Genomic DNA, 18171 nt, shown 5'->3' on the forward strand with positions numbered 1-18171 from the left:
CTTTGATGGTTAAATTTGACCGAATAAAGCTTGTGTGAACTAGAACTAGAACCAAGAATGTCATCGACCAGTGCACCCACACACTCATCCTCACAAGCACTGTCCAAAGCTTCATTTGACAGGCAATCTGGACAAGCAGTCCACCAGTAAATTTTTCCCACCAGGCATATACTTTAAAATGAAGTCAAATTCTTGTAACATAGACAGCAACTTGATCCGTTACCATTGAGTAAATGCATAAGCGGTTTGTGATCCATATACACATAAAGAATGTGTCCTCAAATTAAGGATTTAAACCTCTTGACAGCCCAGGAGCAAGCCAGTGCCTCACGCTCAATTGTACCCATAGTGCGACTCAGCCCCCTAGTCCAATCTGACTGGAATTTACTGTAATAACAGGCCTTCTGCCAGCCATTACTAGAGATGGCACTGGGACAGAGATCACCATTTTTTAAAACTGTTTAGAAAACCTTTTGAACCTCATCTGAAATATATCTGACACCTTTACTAAGTAGATTTCTCAATGGCTAAAGGATGCAAAACCCTTACCAAAACGCACGTAGTGCTCATTTAATTCCAGGAAGGAAAGGAGGGTTTCTTTGTTGCTGGGTAGTTGAGCCTTCTCAAAAGCTTTGATGAGGGAACATTTTTGCAAGATCCCATTGGCCCCAATGGAATGTCCCAAAGAATCAAACTTGTGTGCAACTCACACTTGTCATTGTGGAGTGTGATGCCAAATTATTTTAGCCTCTCAAAAACCGTGGATAATGTCAGGTTGTGGTCAGCCAGCGTCTTTGAAAAGTGGAGAACATCATCTTGGAAAACCTGCACACTCTCCAAGATGGTGTCCATCAATTGTTGAAAGACACCGGCGGTTGATGCCAATCCAAAGGGTAACGTTGCAAATGTATACACCCCCAAAGGGGCAACAAAGATGGTGAGTTCTTGGGAGGTATCATTCAAAGGGATACGTGGACTTCAAATCCAATAAAGAAAAGAACTTAGAATCACCAATGTTGGCTAACAAATCTTGTACTTTAGGAAGTGGGTGGCCATGTACCACAATGTATTTTTTCAAACTGTGCTTTAATCAGCACAGAACCTGATGTCCCTATCCTTCTTGCGGACAATAACTATTGGGTTCACCCACACAGATGATTCAGCATTCTTGATAATGCCATGCTTAACCTTTTGGGTAAGGAGATTCTTCAATTCAGGTCTTACACTCAATGGCAACGGTCAGACTTTGTGAGTGACCAGCACAGTGTTTAAAAAAAAATCTTGTTAGCATGTTTTTAATGCATCTAATTGTGTCACTGAAGATTTCCAGGAAGACTTTGACTATCCCTTCAGTGGATCACTGATCATCCATGTGAACCGGAGAAATAAGCACATCTGAAATTCTCACAGACAGACCCTCATCTGGAACTAGCATAAGATCTAATTTGGCCAGATCTTGCCACCCCACAATGTGCCTACCTTTGATTGTCACGTACACCTGGGTGAATGTTGCCCTGCCCAAACACATGACATGCTCTTCAAAGTAGCCCACCGTATCAATGCCATGTTCCCAACATTCCTTGAGGTTAACATCTTACTTTTTACAATGTAAATATGCACTCCAGTGTGAGTTGAATAACGTATCAGAAATAATTGTTATAGGCATCCCTGAATCATGTCAATCTTGAATGCCTAAAGTTACCTGTGTCAGACCCCACAGAGTTCATTTCAAGATTCAAAACCAAATTTGAAAAATCCAACATACTTTCATTGTCTGACACCTCAATGCTGTGCATATTCATTTTCATTGCATTCTCACTTATCTTGCACACTCTGTAAAAATGCCCCAGTTCCCTACAATTACTAAAAAGCTTACCCACAGTGTGATAGTAAGTACAATTATTTGAATGTGACCTGGAACCATATCTGAAACAAAAATGGCCAGTGTTACAAATATTACAACATTCTTGTCTTTCATACAAATAGCATCTACCAATTCTAACGTTCCCACAGCATTCACAGTCATAGAGGAAGTTATTGCGCTTTCCGGAGACATCATGTGAGTAGATACAATAGAGCGGTCAATACTCTTTGCCAAGTCAAGGGCTTCATTCAACTAAGGATCCCTGCAGTTCAGAATTCTTTCCTGGATCTTCTTAGAAAAACAGCTATAGACAAACTGATCCCACAGATAAGTGAAGGCAGATATAAACTTCTCAATTGATTAATCAGGAATTTTTTTTCTTTTTAAAAAAATGTAACCTCTCTAGTAACATGCTAGGTTCCTCTGCAAACTTACGCTTGAGCCGGTAATGGTTTCAGAAAACTCATCCCAATCTCTAGATTCACTTGACGATGCCACAGCTTCGGGTAAATTATCAAAAATCTTTTGTCCCTCATGGCCTAGGGCACTGAAGAGAATAGCAGCTTTGCCCTTTGGTTCAAACTCATTGGCCCCAACACCAACTAGATACTTCTTAAATTATCTAAACCACATGCTCCAGGTAACTGCTGATTTCCCTGGTTGCTGAAAAAATTGAGCACTTGGTGCCAAGTTTGTTGCATTTTGAAGTCATTGTATAAATTTACAGCAAAATAACACTTGCAATCCAACAACAGGGATTAAAATGACAGCTGTGGTAGCCTAATCTGTGAAATTAGAATAGGCGGGGACATGCAACAGAACAAACATATACTTTGTTACAGCACTGATAGCCAAGCATCTGGAACTAGCATAAGATCTAATTTGGCCAGATCTAGCCACCCAACAATGTGCCTACCTTTGATTGTCACGTACACCTGGGTGAATGTTGCCCTGCCAAAACACATGACATGCTCTTCGAAGTAGCCCACCGTATCAATGCCATGTTCCTCACATTCCTTGAAGTGAACATCCTACTTTTTACAATGTAAATATGCACTCCAGTGTGAGTTGAATAACGTATCAGAAATAATTGTTATAGGCATCCCTGAATCATGTCAATCTTGAATGCCTAAAGTTACCTGTGTCAGACCCCACAGAGTTCACTTCAAGATTCAAAACCAAATTTGAAAAATCCAACATACTTTCATTGTCTGACACCTCAATGCTGTGCATATTCATTTTCATTGCATTCTCACTTATCTTGCACACTCTGTAAAAATGCCCCAGTTCCCTACATTTACTAAAAAGCTTACCCACAGTGTGATAGTAAGTAAAATTATTTGAATGCGACCTGGAACCATATCTGAAACAAAACTGGCCAGTGTTACAAATATTACAACATTCTTGTCTTTCATACAAATAGCATCTACCAATTCAAACGTTCCCCCAGCATTCACAGTCGTAGAGGAAGTTATTGCACTTTCCAGAGACATCATGTGGGTAGATACAATAGAGCGGTCAATATTTTTTGCCAAGTCAAGGGCTTCATTCAACTAAGGATCCCTGCAGTTCAGAACTCTTTCCTGGATCTTCTTATAAAAACATCTATAGACAAACTGATCCCACAGATAAGTGAAGGCAGATATAAACGTCTCAATTGATTCATCAGGAATTGTTTTCTTTTTAAAGAAATTGAACCTCTCTAGTAGCATGCTAGGTTCCTCTGCAAACTTACGCTTGAGCCGGTAATGGTTTCAGAAAACTCATCCCAATCTCTAGATTCACTTGCCGGTGTCACAGCTTCGGGTAATTTATCAAAAATCTTTTGTCCCTCATGGCCTAGGGGACTGAAGAGAATAGCAGCTTTGCCCTTTGGTTCAAACTCATTGGCCCCAACACCAACTAGATACTTCTTAAATGATCTAAACCACATGCTCCAGGTAACTGCTGATTTCCCTGGTTGCTGAAAAAATTGAGCACTTGGCGCCACGTTTGTTGCATATTGAAGTCATTGTATAAGTTGACAGCAAAATAACACTTGCAATCCAACAACAGGGATTAAAATGACAGCTGTGGTAGCCTAATCTGTGAAATTAGAATAGGTGAGGACATGCGACAGAACAAACATATACTTTGTTACAGCACTGATAGCCAAGCAGAAGTACATCCAGAAAGGTTCCAGCTAAAACAGTAACTTAGCACCTGTTGCAATAATTTGCTGCTACCCAAAAGCAATAATTTATAACATACCTCTTAGTATAAATGGTGAAAAGGTGTGCCTGTCACTGATTGTGCAGGCAGCATTGCCAGTAAAGATGCTGAAGAGAAGTATGCCTGTCACTGTGCAGGCCTAATAAATGACATAACGTAAACATGCTGACAGGCTAGCATGTGAGCATCCTCCGAGAGGTTGGAGAACTAACATGACCACCACACTGCTGTGTGATGACTTGCAGTTATTGCCCACATAACTAGGCAACCCTCATATGGATGAGGCTCGAGTGAGCGCATGCCATCGCGTGCCTGTGCACAGGAGCGCCGAAATGCTGAAACGCTGAACTCTCAAGAATTTGGAGAGTGTCTCAGAAACAGCGTGGGAGCAGCTTGGCACAATCTTGTAGGTCTGGCAGGGATGCGGCTGGGCTGTATAATGCTTCAGTGACCAAATCCAGTACTGTCCGACCAAAACTTCCAACTGGACTAAGTCACTCGTCGCCAAATGTAGCAAGGTTAAATAAAGCTCCTGATTTGCACCCATAAGTATTTTGTAAGGACATTTGTTATTTTAGTACCAAAGTAGTTAGAGCCCACAATCAGCACACCTTACGCATTAGGGCAGCCAACAGGAAAGGACTCAGCATGAATTGTACACATTTAAGTCATTACAAGTTTATAAGGCACGAGAAATGGCACAAATTTATAGAAGAGCAAAAATAAAAAATTCTTAACCAGAACATACTCAAGCTGAGACGAGCCCAAGGAGCAGAGTTGTCTGTTGTATTGCAGCAGGTAACATTCAGGTGAGTGGTGCTGTTGTGTGGTGGTCATTGTTGTGATGTGGGTAGTTGTATTTTTGTGTGTGTATTTGTGTAAATCAGTGTGTAGTTGAGTTGGTTGTTGTGGTTGTGATTTGTGTGGGTATAGTGTCAATAGTGAATGTATGTTGTGTTATGGATGTATGGCAATGTGCGTTTTTGACATGTAAGTGTTGTGTTGTGGTTGAATGGCAATGGATAATTGTGAGTATGTAGTATGTTGTGCAGTGTGTGGTGCTGGTGGACACATGTGGCCTAGATACAGTGTGTGTATGACTTACCTCTATTCCATAGCATTTATATGATGTCCACTGGGTCCCGTGATGACCTTCCCTTTCAGCAATCCACCACCAGTAGACAGTCTGCTTGACTGTAACATCTAAATTTGGTCAATGAGAAACCACCAGCCTGACATCTAGGGAGTGCACTCCGTTGTTGCGGTCAGTGGCTCAGCCTCAATACATCGAAATACTGCGTCCAGAACACCGTCGACTTGACGAGGTACTTGGGTCAGCCCTGGGGGCAGATTGGAGGTAATACCACCAGATCTAAATCAGGCCCTATGTGTCTGTGCATGTGTAACAGCAGTCAAGAGTGAGGTGTTCTTCCGGTCAGTACAAAGATACATGGCAGAACAGTATATGTTCTTTGTGCTGGGAAAGATGGATTTTCTGCAGGTTCAGACTGTGATAGCTGTGAAAAGTCTTCAGCAGTACTTAGCAGCACCAACCTACTAACAACCATTTTACTTTGAACATATCACTAATTATCTATCTATCTACTGGAGGCAATAACCCACATAATCGGCAGTTGTCTCTGAAAAGGTTCCGATCACCAACCTTTTTTTCAGTTTATTTTGAAAAAGTCTAAATAAACGTGGGAAGACATGAGAATGCATGTTCGTGTTACAGAGGAGCTTCATTAATGATACATATCACCACTCCAAAACAAAACCGGAATCTCATTGTTGCGTTTAGAAATGAAAACATGTTATTTTGCATGTTTTTAGAAACAAGCCAGGCTGCTGTTATTTTCCAGACTTTGAAAACTTTACATTTCAAATACAAGGCAAACCAGCCTCAAGGGCAACCGTTTACCAGCTCGCATAAACAAATGACAGAGGGCATGATTTAGAATTTGGCGGACGACTTACACTGTCACAAACTTGATGGAAATCCCTTCTGCCATTTTAGGATCTCCATAGGCTATTATGGGATCATAACATAGCGGAAGGGATATCCGACACATTTGTGACAGAGTAACCCCCTCCACCAACATCCAAATCAGGCACAAAATGTTGACGAGAAAGCAGTTATCATTCATCTGCTACCTGAAAAGTGTGCGCGCTGTAAATCCCTCTGTGCGCGCATTAAGAATGGCGGCGAGCGGCCACACATGCGCGCGCTTTAGAGGGAACTGTGCTCACAATTAGTAATCCTATTCCTATGCTTGCACTTTGAAACTGATAAAATCCCTTTTATTGATTATTAAACTCAAGACGTTATTCCATGATCCTATGGTGCTACTTTTGCATTAGCAAATGTAAAGTTTGAATTGTGCGTCCAGTTTACTTCTGAATCCTTTTGTAATTGGTTTTATTAACAAAAAGTGAAAGCAAATCAATGTTAATACACTAAATTGTGATTTTAATCCATAATTATGCATAAGTAAATCTCAATTTAATGAAAATGACACACAGTTAATTTTTTTTGCAATCATTACCATACGAATGCTTAGGACAGACTTTCTGATATCTTTGGGAAACAATTTGTTATTGATTATCCATGGTCGAAATATAGTTTGCAATTTACTTTATTCACACCCAGGGAACATTACATACCTGCTTTATTTCTACACATCAATTATATCCTTGCTTGATGACACAGAGACAAAGCTGCATTTTAACAAAGATGTCGTGAAAATTGAACTCACTAGGAAGTCGGACGTCGCTCTCTACCCGGACTTTTTGCACTGAATGAATTTAAATTCAAAATGTTAAATATGTTGCGTGGCATATTTACATTACAAGTACTTCCATCTAGTAGGCTGTACAACTTCCATCTAAAAAGCACACACAATAATGGGAGCATTTTGTCAATATGGGAAGGAATTTTTAAAAATATCGTTAAGCAAAGACTGCCATTTGTAGATTACAATGACGCTAAAAAGCATAAAAACTTTTTATTGGAATAAAAAATATTTGTAAACACAATGTGCTTGCCAATAACTCTTCTTTCTGTTACAGACAACGGTGATAACAGTTGTCCTTTCATATCAAACCCTGTCCACAACGAAGTTCTCAATTTGCAGGGAATGCTCAATGCTTTAGATCACAAGAGAAAGGCAAGTAGAGAGCTTATTTCATGTGTGTGTACTGTTTACATTTCTGATGTCCAGAGTTCTATGTTAACCCCTTATCTTCATGCCTGATGCACTTGTAACAACAAAATCGAAATAATTTTCTTAAATGACAGCAGCACTAGTTTATCTTTCACAAACAGAAGCTTGTTCTTTGGTATACAGCTGGAAGGTGTATATCCTCCATGTCTCACTATAGGAAGCCCTTGGTAGTTTATTGTCCCAACAAAACAATTGTTCTGCTTTTAAATGCTTGAATGAATTGCTCTTGGGCACAGCTCAGTCCACCAGCTTTCTGCTTAATGTGCCATCAGAGGTAGAGAGAAACCATATGCAAATTACTCTCAGCTCCACCCCTAGAAGGGATAGTGCTATCCTGCCTGTTAGGTGACATCCCTTCTGTACAGGAGCATAAGCAACTCAAGGAATGTTTTTGCCTTCTTGGGTCTTTTCAGTGACACTCGGTGGCCGCATGAGTGAGGTACAGCTTGAGTCCTGAGGCATAGTAAGCAACAGAACCCATATCTGGGCACATCCTTCCCACTCAGGGCATCTCACTAAGAAAACCAAAAAAACATAAGGGATGTTATTTCAGACACTGGTGATTACTTGCTCATTATGCCTCTACTGACAGGAACCAACCATATACCTTTCAGTCACGGCCCCATACATAAAACGGTCAGTTCAGCCCAAGATGCTAGTTCATGCCCCTCAGCATGTGAACACAAGCAACCACAAACATGTTTCGGCCCCATTGCTGACAAACATAGAAGTTATTAGTGCCATGAAGTGTAACATGGTGTTCTAAATGTTCGTAGTTAGCTCCCCACAGAAGCATTAAATAAAATGCATATTATGCTCACACTCAACTTTAAATTTTGAGTTTTTCTCTGTCGTCAGGCATCCATTTCAATGTTCCCAGCAAACTGCTGAGGCACATTGTTTTCTCATATATGGCATATGAAATATTGACCTGAACTCGGACTATGGGTGTGTCAGAAAGAACATGCGTAGAATCATTGTGTCACAAAATAATGACAGGAATAGTATGCACACTAATGTTTCAGGAGGGCATGTTTTGGTGAGCCAGTGGGCAGAGGGCAGATAGGTTGATTCTGATCATCAGTTACAAACAGCAGGGTTTCACAAGCCTATAGTGACTTTTGTAGAGCACTTTGACTACAGAAGGTTTTTAGGTGTCAGTGAGCTAAGAAGGAAACAGATGAGTCTTGGGTGTATTCCTGAATAGAACAGGATTGGAAAGCAGACTAATATCAAGCGATAACACATCTCACAAAGTGAGTGCAAGACTTGAAAACAGCTGGCCACCCTTACATTGACGTTTGAAGCATGATACCTAACGTGAGTTAAGTCTGATTGAATGCAAGCCTCTGGTCGGGAAGTAGGACAGTTGATGGGGAAAGAACTAATTAATTTGTAACAGACTGTGATGCAGAACTCTTTAGAAGGTATTTGTTGCTCCTGGTGGAGCCTTTGAGGAGCGCACAAGTGGACAACACACTAAGAGCCTCATTATGAGGCTGGGGGTCCAAGGACCTCCAGCCTGGCGGTGTTAGTCGGACCACCCCAACTGTGGTGATCCGACCGCCACATTACAACCCTGCCAGGCGGTCCCATCAGGGGACCCCTATCTATGCCGGGAACATGGTTCCTGACTGTCCGACGGCAGTCTGAGTTGTACTCAGCCAGGGCAGCGCTGGGTTCAGTGCCGCCTGGCTGATTACAACTCAGCTTTCTGCCAGCCTTCTCATGGTGGGGTCCTCACCGTGAGAAGGCTGGCAGAAAGTAGCCAGTGCCAAGGGCCACAAGGAAGCCCCAGCACTGCCCATGACATGGGCAGTGCAGGGGCCCCTCTACTCAGCACCGTCGAAATATGCACTGTCTGACCACATTCCGAGGGTGCTGTGTGCTACGGTATTGGTCTCAGCTCCCATAAGGGAGCCAAGACCAATATCGTAGAACTGTACCCGCAGGGCCGCATACTACAATGTTCCCGCCGGTAAGCCAAGCGGGTACATTGTAAAATGCTCGGGGGGGTGGGCGCCACAGGTTGGCTTGTCCGACTGCCCAACTCATAATGAGGGCCTAAAATTTGCTGCATCCAGATATAAGTGGGTCAACTCATTCTGAATCTCTGGATGTCTGTTCAATAGGTACAGTGGGAAGCAAACATAAAGAGGGTGATAACGAGTGTGGCGATCTGTAGACCGCCACACTCGCAGTGGCAGTCTGGACCATGCCAATGCGGCGGTCCAACCACCCCATTAAAAAAACAGACAGTTGGTCCGCCAGGGAACTGCCAGCTCCGCCAGTATCTTGGTTCCCGGCGGTCTGCAGGTGGCAGAGATCCTAATCCGCCAGGGCAGAGCTGCAAGCAGTGCTGCCCTGGGGATTACGATCTTTTTCTCCACCTGCCTTTTTTAATGGTGGTAAAACCGCCATGAAAAGGCTGGCAGTGTACGGGGCCACAGGGGGTCCCCTACACTGCCCATGCACTTTGCATGGGCAGTGTAGGCCCCCTGCTGCCCAGCACCACTGCAATGTTCAGACAGTGAACATTGCAAGGGTGCTGGTGCACCCTGGGGGCTACAGCATTGCTGCCAACTCAATTTCAAGCTGGTGACAATGCTGTAGCCTGTTTCCCGCTAGGCTGGCGGGCAGAAACCAAACATTCTGCCCACCAGCCTAGAGGGAAAATCTTAATGAGGCTGGAGGGGAGGTAGCCTGTGTTGCGGCAACCTCCCCATCGGAAGTTCGGCAGATGGTGAAAACCATCAGCTGAACTCATAATGACCCCCATAATGTGTTTTCTTAATTGAAAAACAGTCCTTTTCTGCTATCATGATATCTTTTGTGAGGACAGGAAAGGTTATATACAGGACACAAATATGAAAGGAGGGCGATGCAGAAACCAAATATAACTGACATTAAGGAGGAAGCTCTACAAAGAATATCATTGCAGCATTCTAGCAATTTGGCTGGATTGAGCCAGTCCCACTCACCTCCCTGATCACCATGTTCTTGGAGGTTCAACCAGTGGCGCCCCACCCAGTAACGGACTCCAAGCACATCTGGAATCAGAATACTATCTACCCAGATCACCAACCAAAAATTCTAGGCATCATTAGCAAACATTAAGCAATGAATATTTTGTGACCAGTTAAGGACATCCAAAGAATGAATATACATAGTAAAAATAGCAATTGCCTTTGAGATATGCCACACTTCACCATCATAAGTTACTCAAAATTGATGGGCAACAGTGTGCACCCTAAATACTGAATTGAGAATATTGAGGCATGAAAATATCGAAGACAAAATATTGAATCCTAAATATTAGAAGGTAAGTAAGCTAAGTAAGTATAGATTTTTAGTATCTATCTCTACATATATGTACCTTGGTGAAGAATATATCTTTAAGGTATGGAGATATGGTGGAGTTCGGAATAGTAAATCTATACTTCCTTATAAGCACTTATCTTGCAATATTTTGTCCACTGATATTCTGTCCATGATATTCTTGTATGCTTATATTCACGGACTTGATATTCAGTAGAACAACTGATGGGCAACCAATCGAAAGTGCCTTACGAAAAAGAATGGGTCAAGGTAAGGGCTATTCTTTTCATTTCCATCTCATCTGGCCAAGTGCCTGGTGGTGAATACCACAGATAATTCAGACAGTATCAAGGCTGTAATACCAACATATCCATATCCAGCTACATCCCATCCCATACCCACTCTACTTAGAAATGATCCTGTCAGTAAAGTTACTTGAAAAAAAACACAAATCTTTACAGGCCACAATTCTTACAAGGATTTTTAATAGAAATGGAAAAAAAGAAATGAACCTGCCTCTAGCTGGGTTTTCTGAATGTCATGCAGGGTTGCTCATTAGAGGGGTCACCACTGTAGCCACCAACCTGTCTCAAACAATCGCATGGTATGCAGCATGACTGGGCCTGCGCAGAGCCTCCATTTTAGATCTCACTTTGTAGCTCTGCATCTTTTTCTGATGGTGACTTTTTACATGGTTTTTCACTCATGCGATAATGAACTTAGAAATCACTGTAAATGCAGCTTATTCCTTGTAAGCATTTCTGCTATGCAGTCTGTACACTCCGTCCAAGGCTAGGCACATAGAACATGATGCCCTTGTATCATGATTGTCCATTAGAGACAGCTCTATACTTGCATACATACCATCGCATCAGCTCTGCACCTCTGACACAATGTGATCTGAGCAGTGCTTTCATTATAACAAATGCCTCTGTGCTACATTTGGCAGAGGACCACGTCTGGCTTTCTGGTACACCATACCCGGGTATAAGAGGTTAGGCTATCCTAATTGATCTGGCAGAGGGTACTCCCATTATGCTCTCTAAAGTGTAGGTAGTAACAGATCGGAGTGTACCATCACAGTAACATTATCATGGTTGAACTGTTTATCCTTTTCACCATTTTTATAATGCTGGTTACCATGCTTTGTTTCATCTGGCTAATAATCACAGCTCATGCTTTCTATGCAAGAATACAATTGTTGCAATAAATGTTTGAAAATACATTTTTCTTGTGTCTTACCTTGGAATTGCAAAGTGACAACGACAGAGTAGATCTGTTGCCGTGATTTCCTTGGGAATGTGAGTAGTCATATTCGAGGTTGCAGATACCCCCTGGTACTCTGGTAAATTAGAGGTTCAGATGGGGCACTGTGAGCTAGCTAGGAATTGTGTTACCATTTCCTGATGGCATAGATGGACTGGGTCTCTAAATCCTGTTTATGTTGAAGCAATATACAGCCCTACTTAATTCGTAGGACCTGTTTAATATCCTGAAGTTAGTGAATGTTTGTCAACCTCAAGAATATGAGGTATTGGTGCAGGGCCCATGGTTTTAAGAAGATATAACTTGACCTAGAAGTTCAAGAGAGTGGTTAAAGACTACTATGCAGATAAAAGATAATAAGGGACTCCTCCGCCCACATGATCCTATGAGAAAGGCCTGAAAAAAATGCTACTCTGATTTTAAGTAATGCTGTTGTTTGTTTAGACTAAGACAATTGTCATAAATAATTCTTCCAATCTTTAGATGAAAACAATCAAAACGAATTCTGCCAATAGTGTATCTTACACTGCAGTTTTTCTTAATTTACTGAAAGTTTGTGTACACTTCCAAACAGTAATCATATGGCACGCTATACTGAAGCCAAGATACTCTGGTGTGCATTTTCATTTTCAATAGTAATTGTTTCCCTATCCTTATATAGATCAAAATAATAGAATATGTTTGACCTTTCTTCACCACCTCATAACCACCCAGCACACATACAGTACCTCATTCCATCAATCGACAACAAGGATTTAACAGACATATTCTCAGTTCAACAAATAGACTCCTAGCTATGAAGCAGTGAGGCTTTTCTTGATACATAGCAACCTCGGAACCTAGATTCATTAAGGTTAATCACTGAGTTCCCTTTACTGTGAAGTTCCAACATGTTTCAATAAATAACATAGTTTCCATTTTCTTTTGCTGAAAGCCTTTCTCAGGTTTCAGTATAGACATAAAAAGAATCATTATCTGTATGCAACAAATAACGTAACTTAAATATGCGTTTCTGACCACATATAACGTAGAAATATATCGAAAGACAAAAATATAATGTCAAAAATATTGTTTACCATAATGTCGTGTTTATTTATTTAAAATATTAATACTGAAACGAAACAATCAACTAATAAATATATGAAATTAGAATAATCATTTATACACTAAAATAAATTATAAATAGCTAAGTAATTGTCAATAAGATTGAGTAAGATGAACAATGAATTAAAAAGATAATTTCAATAACTTCCCACCCTATTCCTTTACAAATCCAATAACTCTACACAACTGAAAAATTACAAGCAACAGTGTAAAAATGTAAATCTAGATTATATCTTCCGAATTAAATTTAAATAAATAAATTAACAATTAAATAATAGAACAATTGACACATATTAATCAATTAAATATTTAACGTACAATAAACACATACTGAACATTTAAATTAATTATTAATTAATTAACTTCACACCCTTTCCCCTACAAATGAAACAACCTGTTCTAAAATATAAATTACTGATATAAATGTCAAAATTAAAATAAAACTTAATATTAACAAATTAAAGTTAAATAAATAAAATATTAGTTAAACAATTTACATAAATAATAATCAAATAAATATTCAATTAACAATTAAATTATTAACATTATATTAACCTAAATATAATGTAATTACGTTCCCACACTGTTCCCCTAGAAAACTCAACAATCTGCTTCTCTATAATAAATTAATTATTAAATTAACAGAAAATGAATTACACATTGAAAATGACAAACTATATTTACAAATGTAAGAACAAATACACTAATATTACAAGCAGTTAAAATTAATATACTAATATATATTGCATCATTAAAGAAACAATATTTATTTTAACAATGTTAAAGTAAACAATATTAACTGAATTGATGTTCTTAAAAACTATTTTTTTTAAAATTAAATTAAATTACATTTATTAAATCATTCCGTGAGGCTCGCAAAGAAAGGTCAAAAGTGTACAACTGAAAGTGCTTGTTTAAAAATGGTCATAGCAATGAAATAGAAACAAGTACAAAGAATATTCTGCTTCAATATATAAACAGCAAATATATATGTGTGTATATATGTATATATATATATATGTGTATATATGTATATATATATATGTGTGTGTGTATATATATATATATATATATATATATATATATATATATATATATATATATATATTCATGCACAATGCAAAGCAGATAATAAGAATTAAAAATGCATCACCATGGGGCAAAGTTGAATTCGCTTCATCTCTTCTGCCAGCAACAGGTCATCAAACCCCGGGTCGACCGTGAAGAGAAACCTACCCTCACGGGAAAGATGACAGGCATCAGCATCCTGATCCTGCCAGACGTCTGATTCACTCCATGGTCAATCCGGTTTTGGTCTCTTATATACCTTAAACAGAGAGGAGAATTCTAGAAAACCTCTCCCGCTCTGTAAGTTGTTCAAAAAGGCTGTCTACTTCAGGTCAATTTTGAAAGGAACACAATGGATTTGCCCTAGATCTAAAGGTGCTTCTCCAAAACCAAACCGTTCCCTGCCGTATCATAAACATCATCCTGGTATAACCTTATCTCTTTGACTCCCCCATGTTATGCCTTAGCCCTTGATGAGAAAGAACACGTAGACACGTAGAGTAAAAACATGAGCGAAAAACAAATTGAATAACATTTTGTGAACTGAAAATACTTGCACCTCTAACGTGGCGGGGAAACTAGGTTAGAAACAGGTAAAAAATGGAGTAATGGAGGTGATGGCTGCCAATGTGACGTGGAGTCAGTGGTCAATATAGAAATATAATTACAGTTACACACACACTACCTTTGCGATATGTGTCCCCTGCATCACACACGACTCAACACAACACAACACACACATATCCATTGCCATTTGAACACCAATACAACACATCCAAGTCACAAACACATTGACAGGCATACATAACATACACACACCATTGACGCTGAACCCACACATGACACAACCACAGCCAAAAAATGACCCAGTCATCCACACAAATACATGCACACAACATCACAATTACACACATCGCAACAATTACGTCACACAACACTACTCACCTGAATCTTGCGATTGCAGGAACACAGAATACAACACAACATACACAACAAAATCAATGCCATATACAAGTGGCACACATACTGACACAATCTTATCACCCACTCCAGCTCCATCCACCTCAACCAGCCAACCGCATCACACACAAACATACACATACTGACTCACACACACAACTCACAACAGTACATGACAGGTACAGGTACCCCCGGCAATGTGCACACATGGACACAGTTAAGAGGTATGAATGCACCGTCATTGTGGTGCCAGCATTCATTTGCCAATGAATGCTGGCACCATAACAATAGCTGTGTTGTGTGCAATATGTGTTGTGTACAAGTGTGTCCCCCACCTATGTCTGACCCACTCATGTCCCTGACATATGCATGTCACAGTTACTTAAAAAAACTTACATTGACGTGTATGTCTGCAGTGTTCCCGTGCTTATGTGCAGTGACACCACTACAGCCAATGCGGGTTTCCAACCTTTATGCCCAGTGACAGGGCTGGTCATGTTTGCTCTGTGTTCCAGTGGCAGCAGTGACAGAGGGTGTTGTCCCGTCAGGTCCAGTCGAAAACAGCAGCAGAATTGATAAAAAAGGTGTGTTTCCCCCATTTCCCCCCACAATCCGCCAACTCAGAAGTGGAGGTCTGTGTTGCTTTACTTTAACTAAGAGGAAACAATGCCATAGAATGCAGCACTCTTAGTCTGAGTGGTGAATGTATTAAGGCACTTCCAGATATCAAATAAAAGTAGATGGAAATATGAATATGAGCATTTAACTTGAATGCAGTGAAAAACTTGTAAATGGCAAAATACTCACAGCAGTTAAACAATGACTGACCGAAAATGTGCAATTCATCAACAATAAATATATGCAGTGAATATATATATCTGCATAGTCAAGCTAGATAATTAAGAATTAAAATGCATCCCCATGGGGGTTGAATTCTTCATGCTTGCCAGCATCAAGCAGAGGAACCCTGAACGGCTGAGACAGGAGGTCTTCCCAACATGGGATTTATTCCCTGAACTGTGCATCCATTTTCAGACGAGCTCCTTCTGTCCCAAGTTTCCCCACCTTATATACCTTAAACAAACTCAGGAGGAAAATTCTAGCAATCTCCCCCTACTTTCGGTTATGAAATTCAACTGCTGGCTGTACTCGTTCTGCATCGAAAACACAAAAAGGAAGGGGCCCTACCCTAAAGTGCATTCCAGAGACAGAGTAGCTGTACTTTTCCTTGATCAAAACATTTCCAGGCTGAGGCTCTCCTATCATGTCTACCTTCAACATCCCCCATGTTTTGTTCCAATACAGTGTAACCCTGTACCGATGAGAAAAGCACAAACATGTTCTGTGTGGAGAACAAGTTTGATGTGGAAAAGCCCTGCACCGCCACTGAGACGTCACCTGAAGCTAAGCAAAAATGGAGTCAGTGGTCACGTTGGAGTCAGTTGTCAAATATGTGTAGCATTCCAAGATTGGACCGCCAATTTTTCCTTGGCGGAAAGGTGGATCGAAATCTGCTCAGCGGTAAATGTAGCTTGTGTCCACTATTTCCTATGGCACAGTTTACGGAGGATGGGATTCCTTGGTGAAGTTTGTAGGACTCGGGAGGGCTTTCACCTATGGGACGCCCAACATCTAAATCTGGCGGGCGGACCGCCAAGGCGGAGGACGGGTTTTCATTCGGAAAACAGATGGCAGGACAGTTGCCACCAAGATCTAAATCAGAACCTTAATTACCAGATGGCAGTGGCCCAGGAAGAACTAATGAAGAATATCCTGTTAAATGACCCTGATATAATTTGTAAAGGTAGCCCTGTTATTATCCTCCCTCACTTCAGTATCAGAATCTCTATCCTGCAGCTTTAGGAATGCAAACAATATACTTCCATTGTCTGAAGAGCTGCAGCCTATCCTCATTCTTGCAAGACTAATCCACTATGAGTGTGTTTTAGAGTATGTGCATTTCTTCTGTCTTGATTTGTAATTTGGGAGGAATGCACAGTTGGTCTTTAAATACATTGTGACCTCTTTGTTCAATCACAGGAGTATGCCTGGAAAACCTGTAATTGTTGCACACATTTATATTTCTGGGAATGTTTGTGAATTGAAATTTTGTATAAAGTATGTTCAGGTGGAGATGTCAAATCTTCACCAGTGATTTGACATTTTTTCCCTGAAATTTTACATTTTTAGACATTGTTTGACTTTCCTACACCTATACTCATCCGGCTAACATACTGTTTATAAGTATTGAAGTTTCCACTTTTAACTACTACATATGGCATTAAAATGTGTACCCTCGAATAATGGTGGGATTAGCAACCCAGAAAAGGAAAACATTATATTTTTGTGATTTAAACAAAGAGACATTGTGGTAATTGAGGAGCTCATATGGAAGTCAAAGAGGCTAGAAAATGTAAATGAAGCCATTAAAATGAAGGGAGTATGCATACTTATTTTTAAATCAAACTACTATCGGACAGGGGGTTGTATGTCCAAGAGAGTTGTGGAACAGAGATGGCTTGTCATCAAAGTACTTCAGACTAGGAAAGAACTGCTACCTTTCAGATTTATCTACATACTTTCTTGTCTACAAAAGAGAAGTTATTGAAGTTCAAAGATTTAATGTAAGCACTGCAGGAGATTTTAACATTTCACCATTTTAACAAACCCTCATCTTGAAAAAATGATATATCTATGACATAGCCTTAAAACTAAGAAATGGAGAGATGGAGTAAACATTGAAACCCTAAAAGATTTTTGGGTTGGTAGATCTTTTCACAATAATCAGTCCATCAACAAGGAAATGGGCTTTTTATTCTTCCTTTCACTACGGTTTTATTAGAATTAATTACTTTTTGGTCAATATCTGCTGGCTTCTCTAGAATGTATCTCTCAGTGTTACCATGCATCAGTGGAAATTGCTAAGAGGGTTGAGGTGGAAACAGCAGAAAAGAGTCAGTGGAGATTAGATCCCAAATGGATGGGGGATAACCCGTCTGCCAAACTTCCAAACGGCCACCTTGCTAGCTACCTCCCCACCGGGCCCATTACAGCTTTCCTGCTGGGCTGACGGGTGGAACCCAGCCCAGCCGGAAAGTGGTGGCAGCATTGTCGCTGGCTTGTAATCGATCCAGTGGCGATATTTCTGACACAGGG

At 40.4% G+C, this 18171-nt stretch overlaps 1 protein-coding gene across 1 annotated transcript in view; it reads left to right on the forward strand.

Annotated features, from left to right (window-relative positions):
* STAT4 (signal transducer and activator of transcription 4) overlaps positions 1 to 18171 on the forward strand; it is a 522693-nt gene that overhangs the window by 133170 nt on the left and 371352 nt on the right. The window contains exon 7 of the mRNA XM_069225876.1: positions 7145 to 7242. Within this exon, the coding sequence (XP_069081977.1) occupies positions 7145 to 7242 (98 nt within the window). The remainder of the gene's footprint in view (positions 1 to 7144; positions 7243 to 18171) is intronic.

This window comes from Pleurodeles waltl, chromosome 3_1, assembly GCF_031143425.1.
Source record: "Pleurodeles waltl isolate 20211129_DDA chromosome 3_1, aPleWal1.hap1.20221129, whole genome shotgun sequence".
NCBI classification, from domain to species: Eukaryota; Metazoa; Chordata; class Amphibia; order Caudata; family Salamandridae; genus Pleurodeles; species Pleurodeles waltl.